The 18882-nt window shown below is 39.8% G+C and overlaps 1 protein-coding gene across 6 annotated transcripts in view; it reads right to left on the bottom strand.

Annotated features, from left to right (window-relative positions):
* Positions 1 to 2207: 2207 nt before the first annotated feature.
* Positions 2208 to 18882, bottom strand: part of cntn3a.1 (contactin 3a, tandem duplicate 1) — a 118256-nt gene continuing 101581 nt past the window's right edge. For 5 of the 6 annotated variants that reach the window (XM_061782426.1, XM_061782440.1, XM_061782459.1 and 2 more), the window contains 11 exons: positions 17191 to 17366; positions 15929 to 16046; positions 14835 to 14993; positions 14509 to 14658; positions 13988 to 14058; positions 13438 to 13672; positions 11383 to 11498; positions 10931 to 11117; positions 9812 to 9924; positions 5223 to 5391; positions 2208 to 3377 (listed from right to left, as the gene is read on the bottom strand). In XM_061782426.1, coding sequence (XP_061638410.1) covers positions 3289 to 3377; positions 5223 to 5391; positions 9812 to 9924; positions 10931 to 11117; positions 11383 to 11498; positions 13438 to 13672; positions 13988 to 14058; positions 14509 to 14658; positions 14835 to 14993; positions 15929 to 16046; positions 17191 to 17366 — 1583 coding nt within the window. In that variant the 3' untranslated portion in view covers positions 2208 to 3288. The remainder of the gene's footprint in view (positions 3378 to 5222; positions 5392 to 9811; positions 9925 to 10930; positions 11118 to 11382; positions 11499 to 13437; positions 13673 to 13987; positions 14059 to 14508; positions 14659 to 14834; positions 14994 to 15928; positions 16047 to 17190; positions 17367 to 18882) is intronic. The other variant, XM_061782444.1, reaches the window with a different exon arrangement.

Here is an 18882-nt window from a genome sequence, read left to right as displayed (position 1 = left end):
TTCCTCCTCCCTCGGGTGAATGGGGAAGGAGACGGTTTCAAACCACCTGTTGGAACTTTAAACATCGACGTCTTTTTATCAACAAAAGATGTCACCGCAGAGCCACCAAAGATGACAATAGACGAAGTTTAGACTTCATTCAAGTTTACGGCTCATATTTGTATAGATAAATGATATGTATGTATTTAACTTTTGTTTGACAACACCAGCCATAAAGAAATCAATTTTAACAAGTTCGGCTTCAAACGATCATAGTATCAATCCAAGTTATGCTCATTAGCATGGTATACAAAGGAAGTCAGCTATTCCGTGTTCCACGCTGGTCATTCATTATGACGCACCTTGCAGTGTGCCTCCATTGGCCACCGGGGGCAGTATAATGCAGTCCTACAGACACAAACTAAAAAGCGTCACGACTACTCAGTGACTCAGTAATGTACAATAATATAATATTTTATGGCCATGAGCATTGTTACACCGTCTGTCTACATGTATTGCTCCACCATTTGAGTTCAAACATCCGTTGCTTAAAGGGTTAACAGGCCAAGACTATCGATGCTAATTGTTAGGCCGTCTACAGCGTTTTACATGATATGTTAGCATTAAGCTAGCGGGTTATTCCTTAAGCAAAGTTGTTTGGTTGTTTTGAATGCAATGTGTAAATCTGTTTTATGTTTCGTTTGAAAATCCACTTCAACTGGGACTGGCAGTGGAAAGCTTGAAGCGTCATTTTTGAAGAATTGTTGACTATCTGCCAAATTTCTGATTGTTGTGGAGTTGAGTTTGCAGATATGGCCCCCTACATCATTTTAGCTGGCCTGTGAAGGCTTTCCACAATTCTTCTTCGAAACTTGCCATAAAAGTATGATAAATTGATCAAATATGTTGGGGTGATAATTACCATTCCCACACAACATATTTAAGTGACAGAGGGGGCCGCACACTCCAGTCACACGCCTATTCTGTAAACGAACAGTGCAGCTCAGTTTCTGGCTAGCAAACATCATGGCTAGCCATGTTTAAAAAAATAACTCACATACAAAGCCAACTACCAATAACATTTAAATCTCTCCCAGTGTCTTCAGATGGAGCCAAAGCAATAAAAAATTTTTAGAGCATAATAATTTACTTGTCTGTATCTTTCATCGAAAAGAAAACACTTAAGGTGTTTATCATTCCTTTTAAATGTCATTAAATATGTTCCTGCGTATACAAAACATTAGCATTTTTTTTCTTCTTTCCCCTAACTTTGCCCAATGTGAACCGAACCGAATCATCATTTTTGGTGTACAGTTACACTCTGATTATCCATTAATGTGTTTTCACAGTTATAAATGGCTGCCTGAAGACAATTATAAGCACGAGATTAGACACTCATGCTGTACAGCAATGGTGGGCAACTTTTTTTCTATTTTTAGAATTGCATGGTTGGGTGAATCAAAGGTTCTCATGGCCGGTATACGAAACACCCGCCATAGGTTTGCTATAGTATTTTTTGGGGGTGGGAAATGCGATTCAAAATTACATTCCTGATCATGTAAATGCATCGCCCAAGGCTATATATTAAAATATGATCACTGACTCAAAACAATACTGCATATGTACAAACCACCTCCAATTACATTCAGAAATGGCACAAAACACACCACTTCCTTGTGATTAAATTGCAATTTAAAGTTGTTATAATACGAAACAGGATAATAATTAAATAAATATATTAAATATAAAAAATAAAATAAAATAAGACAAGTGTCAAAATATACACAGACAACTGAAAAAATACTTTCCCTTTGAGAAAAAGTGGTGTACCAAAGAAATACAAATAAATATTAAAATAAAATACATTATAAAACAGGTCTACAGATTACATGAATCAGGACTAGAGATTGATCACATGGCCTGTTGGATGTTGTGGGAAAAGAAATACAGAGTATCATTAAAATACACATTTTGGGGATATTTGGAAAATGTTCATTTCTATTAATTATGTTTTAAGCAAACGTCCAAAAATTATTGCACATTCATGCAGGACTCTCCAATTAGTCTAGTTCAAGAAGAGATTTCTTTACATTTGAAGGTCCTGTGCAGAGAAAAGAGTTGAAGGTCTTGAACGCAGCTTCAAGACAGTTCTGGCTATATAAAGAACAGGACAGCATCGCTTACATTTTGAGACCATTGTCATTAGTTAAGAAGCAGCAACTAAGGAGGAAAATGGCATCATGTTTATTAAAAGCTTGTTGAACCATCCAAACATCTGGCAAATTTGCCAATCCCAATCCGATAACAGCAAATGACAAATAATCCATCCTCTCGAAGTAAATCAGAAAGATCAGTTTCTCACGATGAAAGACAGGGGAAAGGTGTATTGTTTGAGCCCACATTACCCCAAAGTACGCAGAACATACATACAACGTGGAAAAACGAGGGAGTATAAATGAACGGAAATGTTGACTCATCACAACAGCACAGATCCTAATTAGAAGACTTAAGGCTCAATTGGGACCTGAGGATTCCATACATCGAGTGTACAACTCTCAGCGTGCCACCATTATGCACTTGGTGAGGAGGAAACATGGATGAGGAAGGTAAGACATTGATTCACCAGCGCTCACAACATCAGCAGGTTTGGCCTTGTCATGTCTATGAATCACAACTTTGGTTACAGTCTGTTTTATGGCTGATGGGATGCAGACTGAAAACATAAAAGCATCAATAAGATCCAGGTAAAGTCACAGAGGTCCCAAATTGGAGTTAATCGCAAAGCAAAGCAATAGGCTCACTTGTTTCGCCCGGAATCAGCAACTATTCTTTTTTTTTTGTGTGTGTTCCAACACACAGTCTACATGGAGCAAGAGGAATTTTGTCTTCAACAGCGCTTAACTAGAACGTCACTTGTTTCTGCATTTCTTATAAAAGCGCTTCTTGTCCCCATACGGCAGAAGGAAAATTTGGGAAAAGTCCACGAGTACACAACCTCCAATCCATGACACTATCCATATATTAGAAGTGCGGAAACAACAACAACAACAAAAAAAAACATCCAGAAAGACTGCAGGTCAATTCCTGTCACATAAGCGCCACTTCTTAAAGGACCAGTTCCTTTAAATAACTTCTTAACAAGGGATGAAGTGCTTTCTTCACGAGGCAATCTTCGCAGCTAGAAGAGAACAAATGCCACAGCCAGGTGGGAAGCAGGTGAAAATGAAGACAAGGATCCCTGGCCTCTCGCCTTTGCCCTGCTCATTCTCTTGATGTTAGACTGCAGCGCTGACTTCCTGCAAACGTTGGTCATAGCACGGTCCTGGCTGTGAGGATGAGCACGGCAAGGTTGGCCACAGGAAGTGATGAAGACACTGAGGCCCCCGTGGCGATGGAGCCTTAAAAAGAAAAAAAACACAAACACATATAGGATGGAACATTTGTCCACTCAACATTAGGGGCACCTCCACATCAAATAAATCTAATACAGGAGTTATAACAAGAGATGTTCAAAGATAAAAATACTTCAGTTTTGATTGACACTATCAGAGGTTTTGTTTAGTTTGCTGGTTGGAGTTTACATCAAACTGAGAGTTCTTACTAAAAGTTTGCCCCTTGTAGATAAATAACATGATAAAACTTTTAGAAACAGCTCTAAATATGATGTAGTACAGTCCTTAGGGTAGCAAAATACCATGAATTTTCATAGTTGGAAAGTTTCCATGAGAATTAATTGGACTTAATGGTAATAAATTAGGAATTTACAGAATTGAAGTTTGGCTCGTAATACCAAACTTAAATGTTGCTGGGAATGGGAGGAACATTTTTTTGCATCATTCATATTTTAAAACAACCAGATTTCATGCTATTTGATTTCTCAATTAAATACACGTAGCGCACTGCTTAATGCACTACTGCACACCCTAGTGAGGATAAGCAGTACGGAAAATGGATGGATGGATTTTGCATGGATGTCTACTAATGACAAAACAAAAGGTTATTGACGCTTTAGTATACCTTTTCAAAATTACCCAGCTGAATTTCCAAAGGACATTTACAAGAAATCCCGGCACAGTGGACGACTGGTTAGCACATCTCCCTCACAGTTTTGGGGACTGGGGTTCAAATCCCGGCCCCGCCTGTGTGGAGTTTGCATGTTCTCCCCGTGCCTGCGTGGGTTTTGGCCGGGCACTCCGGTTTCCTCCCACATCCCAAAAACATGCGTGGTCGGTTGATTGAAGACTCTAAAATTGCCCGTCGGCGTGAATGTGTGTCCGAATGGTTGTTTGTTTCTATGTGCCCTGCGATTGGCTGGCAACCAGTTCAGGGTGTACCCCGCCTTCTGCCCGATGATAGCTGGGATAGGCTCCAGCACGCCCGCAACCCTAGTGAGGATAAGCGGTAAAGAAAATGGATGCATGGATGAATCCCAACCGGACTACGCCTCCCTGATAAATGGGAGTGAGCATTATTATGTTTTTAAAATTTGAAAAATAATAATAATAATACATTCAGCCCTTCCCCTTGTACTGGATGTTATTTGATGGTGCAAGTATTAGAAAGCCTATAGATGCAAATTGTTACTTGAGCCACTGGGTGTCACTAGTGTGACACGCACAATTCTTGAGCACCCAGACATTAAAGAGTTACAGTTGCAAAAAAAAAAAAAAAAAAAAAAAGTTCAAAAGCAATAACGCTCTCCAAGTAAAGCCCATTATTTACACAGCGTCTTTCGATGCAAGTTCTCAATCTGCAAATAATATTTCTACTGCTGGATGTTGACATGTAACGAGATGAACTTGATTCCACTCCTTACTTACTGTATATTATCTTAAAGAGCATTTTGTTTTGCGAAACAGTTAAAGATACCTGGGATACCCGAATTTTCTTTGGAATCAATACAGCGTTCATCATTAACCTGACTAGATAGGATGCAGTCAAATCAAAAACCTGACCCCTGGACCTCTTCTCTCTGCAACATTCCAAACTGATCCACTTTTAAGGTCTCTTGTCATGTTTTGTTTAAAAAAAAAAAAAAGAATCTGTCAAGCATCCATTACAGATCAACAGCCACACACACTGCAAAGCTCTCTTAGGCGCACTTAACATTTGTACTTCTCACTACACACTCAGATCTCATGTTTCCAGTTAAAGGATTACAAGAGAAGCACGAAAACAGCAACAGTGACAGGAAATGTTCTGTTAGCATGTTTTACGTATCATGTATCGGGTCACTGTCCAACCTGCTATTTTGGGGATTGTAATCTGCTGACTGCTGATGCCCTCCCCGCCTTCGCTGAAAGGTTTAATCTGGATGACGTAGTCCTCGTTGACCGGCAGTGACAACTCTAAGGATGTGGTGTTTGTCTCCACCACACTGGGGCGGCTGTGTTTGTCCTGGCTGTACATCACCTATTGGACGAACACAATATCAGTTTGCTTCCTGCACAATGAAACATAGAGACACAGGAGAAGGTTATAGTGATGATCACTGGAAACTTTGTCAGGCACACCTGCAAAACCTTTATTGGGTCATATTTGACATGAGAAAAATGTCTAGACACACCTCCAAACAAAAATTGCACAAATTGTTTATACAGTAGGCTGAAATAATGATAATCTAGTAGTCTCAATTTACTCACAAATTCGCTTAGTGTAAAATCTGGGGCTGGTTATTTGAACACAATACTATTACGAAAAATTCACAGATCCATGTCGTATGTACGCTTTCTGTAACACCTTAAAATGTCAAATGATGCCGCCAAATCCCTCCCTAAACAGGAAAGTAGTACAGTTTGGTGTCTAGAAAGTATGTACAAGTGATTCATCTCGACAGAGAGACAAGCATTGTACCGTATGTCAGGGAGGAGATAGGTTTAAACTGGGTTCTTCTTTGTGTCTTTGTCTTTGTGCATTTGCCTGCACAGGTGGACTTCTGGTGCGTTTAAAAAAAAAAAAAAAAAAAATCGCTAATTTATTTTAAAGGGTTTTGGGCTACTAGCTTATCGTATATTTAGAGTGTAAACTATTAATATCCGCAATTGTAAAATAAATTTAGTGGGTCATCAATAAGTCACATTTTTTTCTATTCACAGGGATTACTGTATTTTGTTGTATGAATGGTAACTGGTGGATGCACAGCTGCACTGTACATTCTGCCATCTAGTGGACGAGCATTAAACAATTCTGCCTGTCACTATATACCACTGGCATAGATAGATGAACATACACATTATATGTAGTAACTAGACTTTACACCGATCTGATCGGCCTGATCGGTATCGGCCGATAATTAGCATTTTATGCTGATCGGCTTTAATGTCATAATTCGCCGATCCGATCAATGACGTCATTGATCGGCTCTGCAAAAGACATTTACTCCGCGTCGCCATCATCTACAGTATATTTGAATCCAAAAGATAGTTTATTTTTAGCCTTGTCGCGTGTCTTTTGACGTAGTACTGTAAATATCTGACCACTGCTGTCGGCGGTGTGGGACAGACAACACGTCTGAGACAGACACGTTTTGGTGTGTGTGACGTAATTTAATTACAATAAAGTAATTTAATTACAGTAAAGTAATTTAAACTCACTGATCGGCCCCAAAAATCCTGATCCTGTAAAGCCAAGTAGTAACTAATCTTCAAACTGATTAAGTGACATTGGACAATTTCTCACAGCTCACCTGATGATCTCTCATGGCACACTAAGGTGCCGCAGTACACTGGTTTGGAATTGCTTGTCTAATGTGGTTCAATACAAGAGCTGTGTCCAAAAACACGCCCCTTACAAAGATGAAGCAATTTTGTCAGAGAGGTAGTCATTGAAAATGTTATTAAAGGTGCCATGCCATTTTTTTTTCATCATCTTTGATGTCCTTTTATTGGGTTTAAAATGCCCAGGATGCCACTTTTCAAGCTATTCTAGTTGTTGTTTTTTTACGTCTGGCAATTAAGATGGCCAGATTTCTCATTAATATCCATCCATCCATTTTCTGAGCCTCTTATCCTCACTAGGGTCGCGGGAGTGCTGGAGCCTATCCCAGCTATCATCGGGCAGGAGGCGGGGTACACCCTGAACTGGTTGCCAGCCAATTGCAGGGCACACATAAACAAACAACCATTCACACTCACATTCACACCTAGGGGCAATTTAGAGACTTCAATTCACCTACCATTCATGTTTTTGGGATGTGGGAGGAAACCGGAGTGCGCGGAGAAAACCCACAAAGGCACGGGGAGAACATGCAAACTCCACACAGGCGGGGCAGGGGACTGAACCCCGGTCCTCAGAACTGTGAGGCAGACGCTCTAACTAGTCGGTCACCGTGCCCCTTGTCATTAATATGTGATATGTAAATAAGCTTTGCTCTGATTGGATTGCATTGATTCTTAATTTAAATATGGAAAACAGCTTTGCTCTTGGCGATATCACAGCGTCTTGCGGGTTGTGGCGGCAAAGCATTCATCGTGACGCCATGTATAGATATTTCTATGTGGGGTCTTAATATCATTGTGTAGCAGAATTCACCAAGCATTGGATTGTTGGCCCACTAATAGGGAACGTGAGCTGAAAGGAGACGTGTGGAAATACTGTAAAAAGGTAGGGGTATATCGAGGTTTCGGCTCATCCTCCGGCTCCCATTCACTTGAATTGAACCTGCGTGCAACGTTCATCGCTCATGCACATTTTGGTGACAATGAATGCAAGCCATTTCATCCACTGTTACTGTAAATTATAAATACAATTAAGTATTGTTTTAAAACACAACATATGTATATTTTATAGACTGTATTTGGGAGACTTAAAACTGCCGTGTTGCTGTTTAGCTGAGTTGAGTGGGTGGATACCAACCAGGAAGTGGGCAAGCCCATGAATAATTAGTAACTAACTACATCACAAACACACGGCAATTTGATCCGGTCCTTTTGCAAGCCTTATGCCGTTCATTGCCTTCTGCATTTAATTGAGAAATCACATAATGTCAAACTTAAACCATGTCACAGACTCATTTTGACCTATGTTATGCATAAAACAGTCGAAAAAAAGGATTTTGATGTTATGGGACCTTTAAGGTATTTGCCCATTGGGAACTCACACCACTGAAAATTACAACCACAATTAGGCCTGTCACGAGAACATTTTTTTTAAGATGATATATCTTCCACAAAAAAAACGATCACGATAAATGATAATGTTGTTGTTTTATAATGCCTCTGAAATCATGAAACATAAGGCTCGCCCTTATTATTTTGGATTATTTTATTGCTTTAAAATCAGTGTTGCTGTTATTATTATTGTTGTTGTTGTTATGATTCTAATTTCCTTTCTTGTTTCTCTTTTCAATTGTTTTTCTTTACTCTGTGATATGGATCTCCCTGGGTCTGAAATAAAGAATAAAGAGCTCTAAGACTAGTCTGCTTTACATGGAACCTTCTATACCAATAATAATCGGTTTAAAAGCCCAAACTGGATAAAAATGCTCCATATAAAAACCTCCATTGGAATAAACAAGACAAATCCAAATGGAATTTCATTCGGTTTCACAGAGGTGGAATATTCCTTTTGCGAAAACGTTCAGAAGTAAATTTTCGCCATTCGGAATAGAGCCATGAAAAGCTCTGTCTGCGGAAGCTTCATCTCGACATCAATGTGCGGTGACGTCATCGTTTACGCACGGTGGCTACCGACGGAGCTTGTATCCGACGCAGATCTTATTTTTAACTACTTATAAGTTGGTTTTATCAAAGTTTTTTTAAATAAACATAAAAACAATCCCAACTACTGTGCTGAACAGACGACGGACCTTCCTCTTGACGTGACACTCATGACGAAGTGCGCATGTCACACGGGTGGTCCGTGTAAATGTAGTGCACATGTATACACCCGATCAGAATAGATCACGTCACATGTAAACAGTTGACCAGAGATCTTCAATCGGACCTATTTCAATCAGAATGACAAAAAAAGGCTCCATGTAAACCCGGCTACTACTCAATCAAATATGCGTTCGATGTCGTCAACGACTGGCTGAATAACGTGTGCCACGGAGGTTATGCTTAAGAAACAGTTTTGTGTTAATTGGGGACTAACACACACAACAACGCGTAGCGAAGCGCTGATGTTTTGAACGACATCGCCGCGGTGGAGCGAGCTGTTTAGCTCAACCCGCTAGCTCGTTAGCGACAACAAACAGTTAACTTTCCCTTTAATGTCTCTGTTGTGTGAATCTACGCGGTGCGCATGGAGCAAGGTTGTGGAGTTTGGAGTATTGGACGGAGCCAACACCGACCGGCAAGATTGTACCGTTCTGCCGGTGTTCCATGAGCTAACTAGCGGCGAATGACTCAGCCGTCCAACTCTGTCGGCCCACTGTGTGATCCGCACGTTGGCTCACCACAATAACGACAATATATCGAGTCCGGAAAAACTACCGTGTTCATTTTATTTATTGACCGATAGGTCGATACAGTAATTATCGTGAGAGGCCTAACCACAATTATAGCAAAATATTCAGCATATTTGTCACAGTGAGTCACCTGACAATGTGTTGTCCTTCTCATATTCAACTAATATAATCATATGAATAGGAAAAAATGTTATCCCCCTTGTTAGTGTTTTATTTGCTGTCTGTCATTGGTTTCACTTGCTGCTCTCAGGCCCGCCCCCTCCCTCTGTGCCAGCTAATCAACTCTTTTCCTGCCCTTGCGTTACACTGAGATGTCTCTTGACTGTTTTTTGTTTTTTTTTACGCTTCTGCCTGCATTGAGTTACCATTGAATAATGTTGAGTTTATTCTTGTTGGTAAAGTGCAAGGCTTTACACTCATTACCTTGTAACCCGTAACTTCAGACTCATTGTCCAGAGCGTGTACTTGGTCCCAGCGCAGGATGACCTTGGAGTTGGAAGTGTTCCACATGATTTTGTTGGGGGCCTGACTGGGTGCTAGAGTGGGAGGGAGAAAGTTGGTGAGGGGAGGAGAAGAGGCGGTAGTGAGAGGATAAAAACAACAAGGCAGCCAATCAATAAACATTAAAGTCAAGAAGCAACTCAGCATGAAGGATATTTCCAATTAACAGCTGAACAGTGACTCAAGGGGTGTAGAAGTGGTGGGCTTTGTTTTTGAGAGGGATGAGGTGACGAGACACATTGTGTGACAAATGTCAAAACCATTGTGATATTTGTTTGAGCTTTTTGACAAAAATACACATTGAGTACCATCCAACTATCTATTCCAAATGTAAAGTATAAACTAAACAGCTGTTAAACGCACTAGGCTTAAGAGTAATGGCTTAGTTGTAATGTAGGTCATCATTTTAGAATAGAAATTGGTGGATGGTACAAGATTTTCACTCCTGTTAGCTGGAAAACTAATACGGTCGAACAAGCTGTAGAAAGGATTCAAGCAGGGTATAACAAATATATGTATGAATGAACAATGAATTGGTATTAATTATGGAAGACGATCATTGTTAATATGCTGATCATGCAGCTATCTAAACGCTGACAACGTTAGCATGTCAATAACTCCTCTTCCCTTCAGCCACTAACCTTCGGAGTAAATTGTTTCAGCTCTTTCACTAATTGTCACGGTCTATTTGTTATCTGATAAGACTTGGGAGGCTGGCTTTATTTAATAACAGAATTATAAAGGTTGAGACTCATACTCTGTTTCACCTTTCCAGTAGGCTCTTGCTGGTGTAACTTCTTCTATTTTATTCTGGGAAGGAAATATGTACGGTATCTAATATTGTCTGTCATCTAAAATAGAATTAAAAAAAAAAAAAAAGGGAACTGCTCCTACTCTCCACATAAAACATGACATTCATTACCTGGAAATAGAGGGGAATATATATATATACATATATACATCACACACACACGCAGGCACGCACGCACACACCAAATGGACAGAACTTTTCGACAGTTACATTATAAAAGGAGTTCTTACGAGGTTTCTTGGTGGTGACATTGACAATGTTGCTCTGTGGACCCACTCCAGCACTGTTATAACCTCGTAGGGATATCAAATAGGTACTACTGCCCTCCAGATCCCTGATGTGCACTGAAGTCTTATTCCCCACCGTCCTAATCACACTGGCTGCCTCCTGCTTCTCCTTTACCCCCCAGTACTGCAACTAAAAACACACATCACAACAAAAACTACACAATATTGCATCTATAACCCGCATGTAGACAGAAGAGCCATACCGTATATTGTGCTATAAACAGTATATACAGGTAAAGTGTATTAAATAAATACAATTAATTAATTAAGTATGGTTGTCCTCATCAATATACCAATGCACAAATAGTATTCTAATAAAAGCTAGAAAAAGTTAGGAGTTGTTCATTTTGTTTGTACAATTGCTTTTGTGTGTGTGGGCATGTGCTGTTTTTGACCTCATAGCCCAAGATGCGTCTGCGATTATTGGTCCAGGCCAGAGGCTTCCAGCTGACCTCCACCGTAGATGCTGAGACGCTCTTCGCCCTCAACCTCCCTGGTGCTCTGCTGGGCTCTGAAATGTACACAAGACAGTCCAGATCGGAAAGAAGACATATATTTGCTTTGCACCATTTTTACAAATTTTTTGTTTATTTATTTTTTTACAAAAAAATAAAGAAGTGCATATTGAATGGTTACTATGACGTTGACAACTGGAAGAGCACTGTGACATTTGAAGCTTCTCTAACTTTGCTAGTTTGCATAAAAGCACAGCAGCTTGAAAAAGATAAAGCATCATAATATATTACATTATAATAATGCAGCGTTGTGCATCGTAGTGAATTATATAATAATAGCCTTTTAAAATTGAGATCATTTTAGTAGGGCTATTTTTAAGTTGTTGTAAATGTTAAACAAGGTTATAAGTAGTCCACAATTTAAGTGAGGATGCAGTGAACCTGTGTATCCCGGGTATATATTCCAGACCCAATAGATGACAATCCGCAAAAGACAGACCGTATTGAAAACGTTTTCTTTATATAATTTTAACACAAGCACACATTTTAAACACATTGAAACTTATTAAAACACACTTTTAAACACAATGTAAATTGGAATGCAAAACACGACGCGTTCAAACAAACAAATCTTTTGAGTACTGAATGGAATCACTTTATGAAATGATTCGTTCTTTTCTCAGTTCAATTGAGCTGAGCAGCGAGCGAAACTCGGTCGCATACGGTGCAACTTGCAGGGAGGCGATGGTGGCTGAGCTCAGAGCGGGTACCAACGAGATGGCGTGCTCGTGGGCGTCTCAATCTAGCTGTGCAGCGGCTACGACAGTCGGTAAACATTTCTTTTAGGGCTGGGCGATAAAACAATAAAGATACATATCGTAAAATAACTTTTCCTCAATAGACATATGAGACGCAGTTGACAGACTTCAATAGATTGCATTCGTTCGTGTCTTGACAGTTATTTTGGTTTTGTAAAGTCTCATTGCAAGCGTTCACTACAAATTATGTCTAGCGTACGTCCACACAAGACAGAGAATGCCACCAATCTATTTTACCACCAGCAAAAGTGCCACCCGCTAGAGCATGCTCAATGCACGGCTGCTATCCCAGACCCAAGTAAGGGCTAATCCCCCCCGCCCCACCTCCCACCAAAAACAACATCTGTGCAGACCATAGAGTCCACTTTCTCTAGCGCCATGCATTATGATGAAAAATCGAACACACACAGAAGTATGACAAATGCAGTAGCTTATTATATCACAAAAGAAATGCTACCAGTAGGCACAGTTGAAAATAAGGGACTCAAGTGGATGACAAAATTAATAGACCCTCGTTAGCAACTCCCTGCGCATAAATTGGAACTGGAAAACTTGGAAACCAAGCTTTTTATGAATATACAGTCCACATTTTATTTGTTTGTCACAGTTGTATAATGTTCCATGTCATGTTCAACGTTTGACAGACAAATATTTAAATCAAAAGGTTAAGAGGATTGAAAACAATAGTGATTTGTTTTATATCATATCAATATACTGATATGAAAAATATGATCACGATATAATTTTCCCCCTATATTGCCCAGCTCTTTTGTGTTTACAAGAAACTGGCCCATGGTGCAGAAAAGATTGAGGACCGCTACCCTAGAGAACAGCGCCAAATCAGCTGATTGCACGGTCCCTTTCTGCACGTATTTAAGTTCATCCAGCGAGGTCGGTGGGTCAAAAAAAAAAAGAAAAAAAAAAGCACCAAGCAACAACCTCTGGTGCTCTTTTTTCCCCCTTTCTCTTTTTTTCCCCCGACCACAATTGTTATGTGCACCCCGGTCGATAAGAAAAAAAGGTATAGTCTGTATTTCGGGGGTAAAAGGGGGGGCCTCAGTTTTACTGTATGTTCTCTGAGGCGAGACTCACTGTCACACACTAAGCAGCACTAATCAGATGCGAAATGCTGCGTAGTTGCATGTGTGCGTGTTCATTTCACTACACTTGTACACACCTTCCTCTGCTGAGTAGATGGTAACCACTGGACTAAAAGGCCCTTCTCCATTGTTGTTGTAAACCCCGACTTTGATATGGTAAGATGAATAAGGGGGGATGCTCTCATTCTTGAAGACATATCTGGAGGCGTCAGGGGATGTGACAGCAGCCTGCATCCAACCCTGCGCGCCGAGTGGGCGGAAGGCCACCACATAGCCAAAACCGGGGCCGCTCTGGAGCTCCTCTGGAACAGGCTAAGAGAAGGATAAGATGAGTCCAGAGGGATGACTCAAGAAAGTGATCTATAAGCTATTAATACCAAACGAAATGCACCACTGGAATTTAGAGGAATACAGCTGACGTTGATGCTGAAATTGCAAGTACTTATCACCACGCACAAGTAGCTTTACACTGAGAAGTAAAAATAATGTGACTATTTGAACAGAGCTTGAGCGTTAATCTTTATGTTACAATTCAGAGAGAAAAAAAAGTGGAGAAAGTACAAAATGGGCAGAAATGTGTTTTCCTGCAACATTTTCCAATCACTCAGAAAAAAACTTCATGATTACCTCCCAAGTGATGACCAGTTCTGAACGTCCACCACCACCGCCATTCACTCTAGCCGGAGTCACCCTGGGAACTAAAATCATATAAACAGACACAATTAGATGCCTTGTGGCGTAAGATAACGTCTACACACACAGGACTATGGAGGGTGTGTGCGGAAGAAAACACCACATTGACTCCAGTTTACTCAATGTAATGTTTTCATCAGTACAATCAGAGTAAGGCATTTCAGGCATTTTCTATTTGCAAACATATACAGTAAATGTAGCTGAAAAAAATTATTACAATATAACCATCAATAAAATTCCAATTCATTCACTATTTATGCTTTATATTTTTTTCTTCTCAAAGGCAAGTGAAGCTGCCGAAGGTGGCCGACATCAGCAGACGTATCTGTGGTAAACTTGTGTATAGTCTGCATGGGTGAGCAAGTGGCATAATAGATAGATTCAGGATATCTGATGCTGTGCTTAATGCGTTGAGTCTTGAGACAAATTGATTAAGAGTAAGTAGTGGTACGTACTTGTGTCCTTGGTGCGGGCCTTTCTAGAGGCTTTGCTGGGCTCTCCTGTTCCAATGCTGTTGGTTGCCAGTACTCTGAACTCGTACTCCACCCAGGGATTCAAGTCAATTACAGTGGCCGACAGCTGCTTTCCGTCGAGCAGCTCAGGAACTAAAAGACATTACACCAAATTACCTTTCATCAAAACCCTTAAGGATCCGCCCCTGAGCTGTCAGTGAGGTATTTACTCTTTTCATATGTGACTTTTCAAAATGAGACCTGTCCTGCCTCCTCCTCCTCCTCCTCCTTTATTTATTTATTTAATGATTTGGATGAAAGCAACCTACCAGTGGTAATTGCTTGCCACCCAAGAGAGAAGGGCGACCTGGCCTGGATGGTATAGCTTAGAATGGGGCTGTGGTTGTCCATTCCAGGTCCCCAGGTCAAAAGTGCTGTGGTCTCTGTCATCTCACTCACTTGACAGTCCACAGGGGGGCCTGGAGGACCTAGATGCAGGGTGTGAATTTAATTTCCAAAGGGGCAACGTGAGAAACTGGAATGATTGTCAAGGGGCACAGCAACATGCTAACCTCAATTGTGTTCCATATTCACTTAATGAATGTATTAGATAAAGCATTAAATTGTATTGTTTCAAAAAGCTGCTACTTGGTATATGTTGTTAAAATTAGGAACAAATATATAATTGATTAACATTACATCACTACTGAATCAACATATATATATATATATATATATATAATTAAAATTATTATTTTTTTTTTTTACAGTTTGCATCATTTTTTTTCTATAGTTTGAAAGTGTGCTGACCAACCACTAACTCATATATAAGCCAAGCCCAGTTGGGACTCCAAAATCATTATCAGTTCAAATGCCCCTCTTCTTCCCACCAAGCACTAAATAAGAATGTTGTTAACTTGAGGACCACTGTCGGCATTGTTGCTGGTCAGTTTTTTGTAATAGTTGTTCGAAGCACCAGAAAAGTTGCAAAATATAGGGACAATGTCGCTAAGTCGGCAACACTGAAGATACAAGTCGTTGCTTTTGCCCGCTTGTACTGTCCACACATGTGCACATTACAAATAAAAGAAAGCAACAATTTCAGAATAAAATCTTTGAATACGGTTTTCATTTTATTTTGACTTCATAAAGACTGCGAGGGTTGATCAGAAATTTTGGACGTGCCGGATGTGGCCCCCTTGCTGTACTTTGTACAAAAGTGAGTAACAGAGTCAATTGACGCACGTTTTTCAAGATGTAGAGATGATATAACATAACATCATTCAAAGTAATAAGGAAAATAAATGAATGAGATTTTTTCTTACTCAAAGGTTTTCTCTCTCTTGTGCAATACTGTATATCTATATGCTTCTAAATTACAAACAATTTGATACGATTGACATTTAGTAAGAGGGCATCTTACCTCGAACCACTACATCAGTGGCAATAGACACACTGTCCACCTTGGTCTGAACTGCACATGTATATTTCCCAGCATGCCTCAGCTGAATATTCCGGATCATTATGTCCCCGGCAGAGCGCTGTCAAAACATTTCAGGTCAGTTACTTTAATTCTAACTTTAACTTTAAATATTACTGTTTTTTGGTTTTCAATTTGTGAAATTCTGGTAGTGAAAGCAATGGTGGTGGACGCTCAGAACTGGTCATCACTTGGGAGGTAATAATGAAGTTCTTTTTGTGCGTGATTGGAAAATCTTGTGTTTTCCTGAAACAGATTTCTGCGCATTCTGTACTTTCTCCACTTTTTTTTTCTCTGAACTCTAACATTAAGATTAACGCTCAAGCTCTGTTCGAATAGTCACATTCATACGAAGGGTATTTATTTCTCTTATTGTAAATAACAAGCTCAGACACTGAAACATACTGTAGCATATTGCATATCGTATATGGCATGTTTTCATTTTCAAGTAGCAGCTGCACCTTTTAGAAGTTGAGGTATTTTGCATTACAGTTTTAATAATACTTCATGAAAAATGGCCAAAATTTTATCCATTTGATATAATTTATTATTATATTCTTGACTATGAACAATTATTACCTTCTCAGGGAGCTTGCCCCTTGTCTTCTCACCGTGTGACCCTACTCACTATGCGGTATTTCCCACAGCATGTTATTGAGCCGAATTCAGTGGGGTCAAGGGTTTAAATGAAGAGCAGGGCAACACAGATTACTAGGCTATTATTGACTATGATCATGTTGAATGCAAAAAAAAAAAATCTAATGACTAAAGAGGGAATGATAAAGATGCCAGCAAATCATAATTGCTTATCCTTTTAGAGACAAACATTGTTATTAGATAATCAAGTGTTAGGCTTGGCTGCACACTGCATAATGAATTAACTGGCTGTTGCTCTATTACCAACTGAACAGGCAACCACAGAGCCCTAAACATTTTTCTGTATGCTTCTACTTGTAATAAGCAAACCATGAATACGTTGCTCGCTGATCTATGAGATAAAATAATCTGTAAAATGATAGAGATGGAATAAGTAGATATTTTTATCTTAATATAAACGAGCTTCCTCAAGAGTCAAACTACTGTACATACTGTTGAGTGAGTATTTCTTGTTTTTTTTCGGGGGGGGGGGGGGGGGTCACATATATTCGGCTATATTCAATAGGTCAACCCTCAGCATTTACTGTATGTGTGTGTGTTCCACTTACACCCCCAACTCTTTCAAAATAAGCCCCAGCACTGCCAAAGTGGATGAGCTGCTCGTTGAAGAACCATGTGAACTTGAGATCCAGTGTGGGGTCATGATACACCTGGCATGGCAGCACAATGCTTTCCCCCACCGTCACGTCCAGATGACCAGCTGGGCTTGTGATCACTGTTGGCTCTGGAAACATGGCGCACTGGTTAAGAAACATGCTCAACAAGATGTTTTCCCTCATTCATGATTTGCACACTTTTTTTTTTTTTTACTTTGCGAGTATGGATATAAATCCTCATCTTTTTGATGCCTACTTTTCTTTGTAATGCTCCATAAACATTTGACTGTAACTGTAAGAAACACCACCACCCTTTACCCGCTCCCTCCACCACCCCCAAAAAAGTATTATTTCTTTTATTCCTGTCCCAGATATTCAGTCAACTCAGAATAAATTATATTTGGTTTGCCAGTGAGTAAATATTGTACCTCTTATGCGAGTTGCATAAATTAAGGCATGTTCCTACGTATATGTCACTATTCTGCTGGAGTGGCAAAGAAGAAAAATAAACTCGCCCTGCACTGCAATTCAAGTCTGTGTCAATACTTTCTTTAATCTTTATTCTGTCTCATATGGACTTCTCACTTAACTGCACCGAGAAGATAATAGAGCCTCGGCTGAGAGTCCGGTGAGCAGTGAATCATGCATATATGTCATAAGTATCTAATAGACAGAGGAGCCAATGCAGCATGTCAGGGGGAGTAAAGGTCTATATGCAGCTCTGTCAAAACAAGGCAAGTTGTTTATCTGGGTGCAGCTAAGGAGAACTGGCTGGTCGTGGCGGTACATTCTAGGTGAGTCCGGACAAAGTTTCAACACAGGATGCAAAATGAGAGAAACTTTCTGCCGTTGATAGCAGAGGTGTCACGCTCGTTTCCTGTTACGAAATCACAAATTGGCTTCCTTATTCACAACATACAGTATTCCTCTGCACACCATAATCCTCATCTAGTACAGTTCTGTTTTTATTGCTCTGAACGTCTTTTACAACCTAGATTTTAATACTTGCTATAGAATTAGCATAGAAATTATAGCAAATTTTGCGCTTATGCCTCAGTATGATCATTCTGATCAAGTAGAGCCTAAATGCTATGTCTGCAGTTTAATTTCTCATTTGGGAGGAACACAGAGCATGACATGAACTCCAGACGGTAGAATGATTTACACTCTACAAAGGCTCTCAGAAAGGCTTAAAAGAAAGTGTTTAGGGTTTTTTTTTTTTTTTTTTTTAATCATCCCTTTACTAATTTAACGATTGGATCAAAAAGTCACAATCTGATTAGAATAAAGTCACAATTTTAACAAGTGAATGTCAAAATTCTCACTCAAATAAACGCAACAGTCCAGAAACAGCAGGTACTATCTCTACAGCAGAGGTGTGCCACCCAGTACACAAAACGGGTATATTATAGCTTTACATATTGAAAACCCTTCTGGTTGATGTGTGAACAAGCCCAACAAAAGAAGTGATTCCAGTCTGTGTAGTTTACTCACCATGTAACACAGGTAGACATTTTGCAAATTTACAAGCTTATAATACACTTTTATAAATATACATGCATACAGATGATCTATTTGTTACCCAATTTCACATGTAAAGAGAGGAACTGGGGGTGTAGGGTGGGAATAGTTGGGCTTCTGTGC

This window comes from Phyllopteryx taeniolatus, chromosome 1 (assembly GCF_024500385.1).
Source record: "Phyllopteryx taeniolatus isolate TA_2022b chromosome 1, UOR_Ptae_1.2, whole genome shotgun sequence".
Lineage (NCBI taxonomy): Eukaryota > Metazoa > Chordata > Actinopteri > Syngnathiformes > Syngnathidae > Phyllopteryx > Phyllopteryx taeniolatus.
The sequence above is the reverse complement of the archived record's forward strand: the minus strand, read 5'-3'. Positions and strand labels throughout refer to the sequence as shown.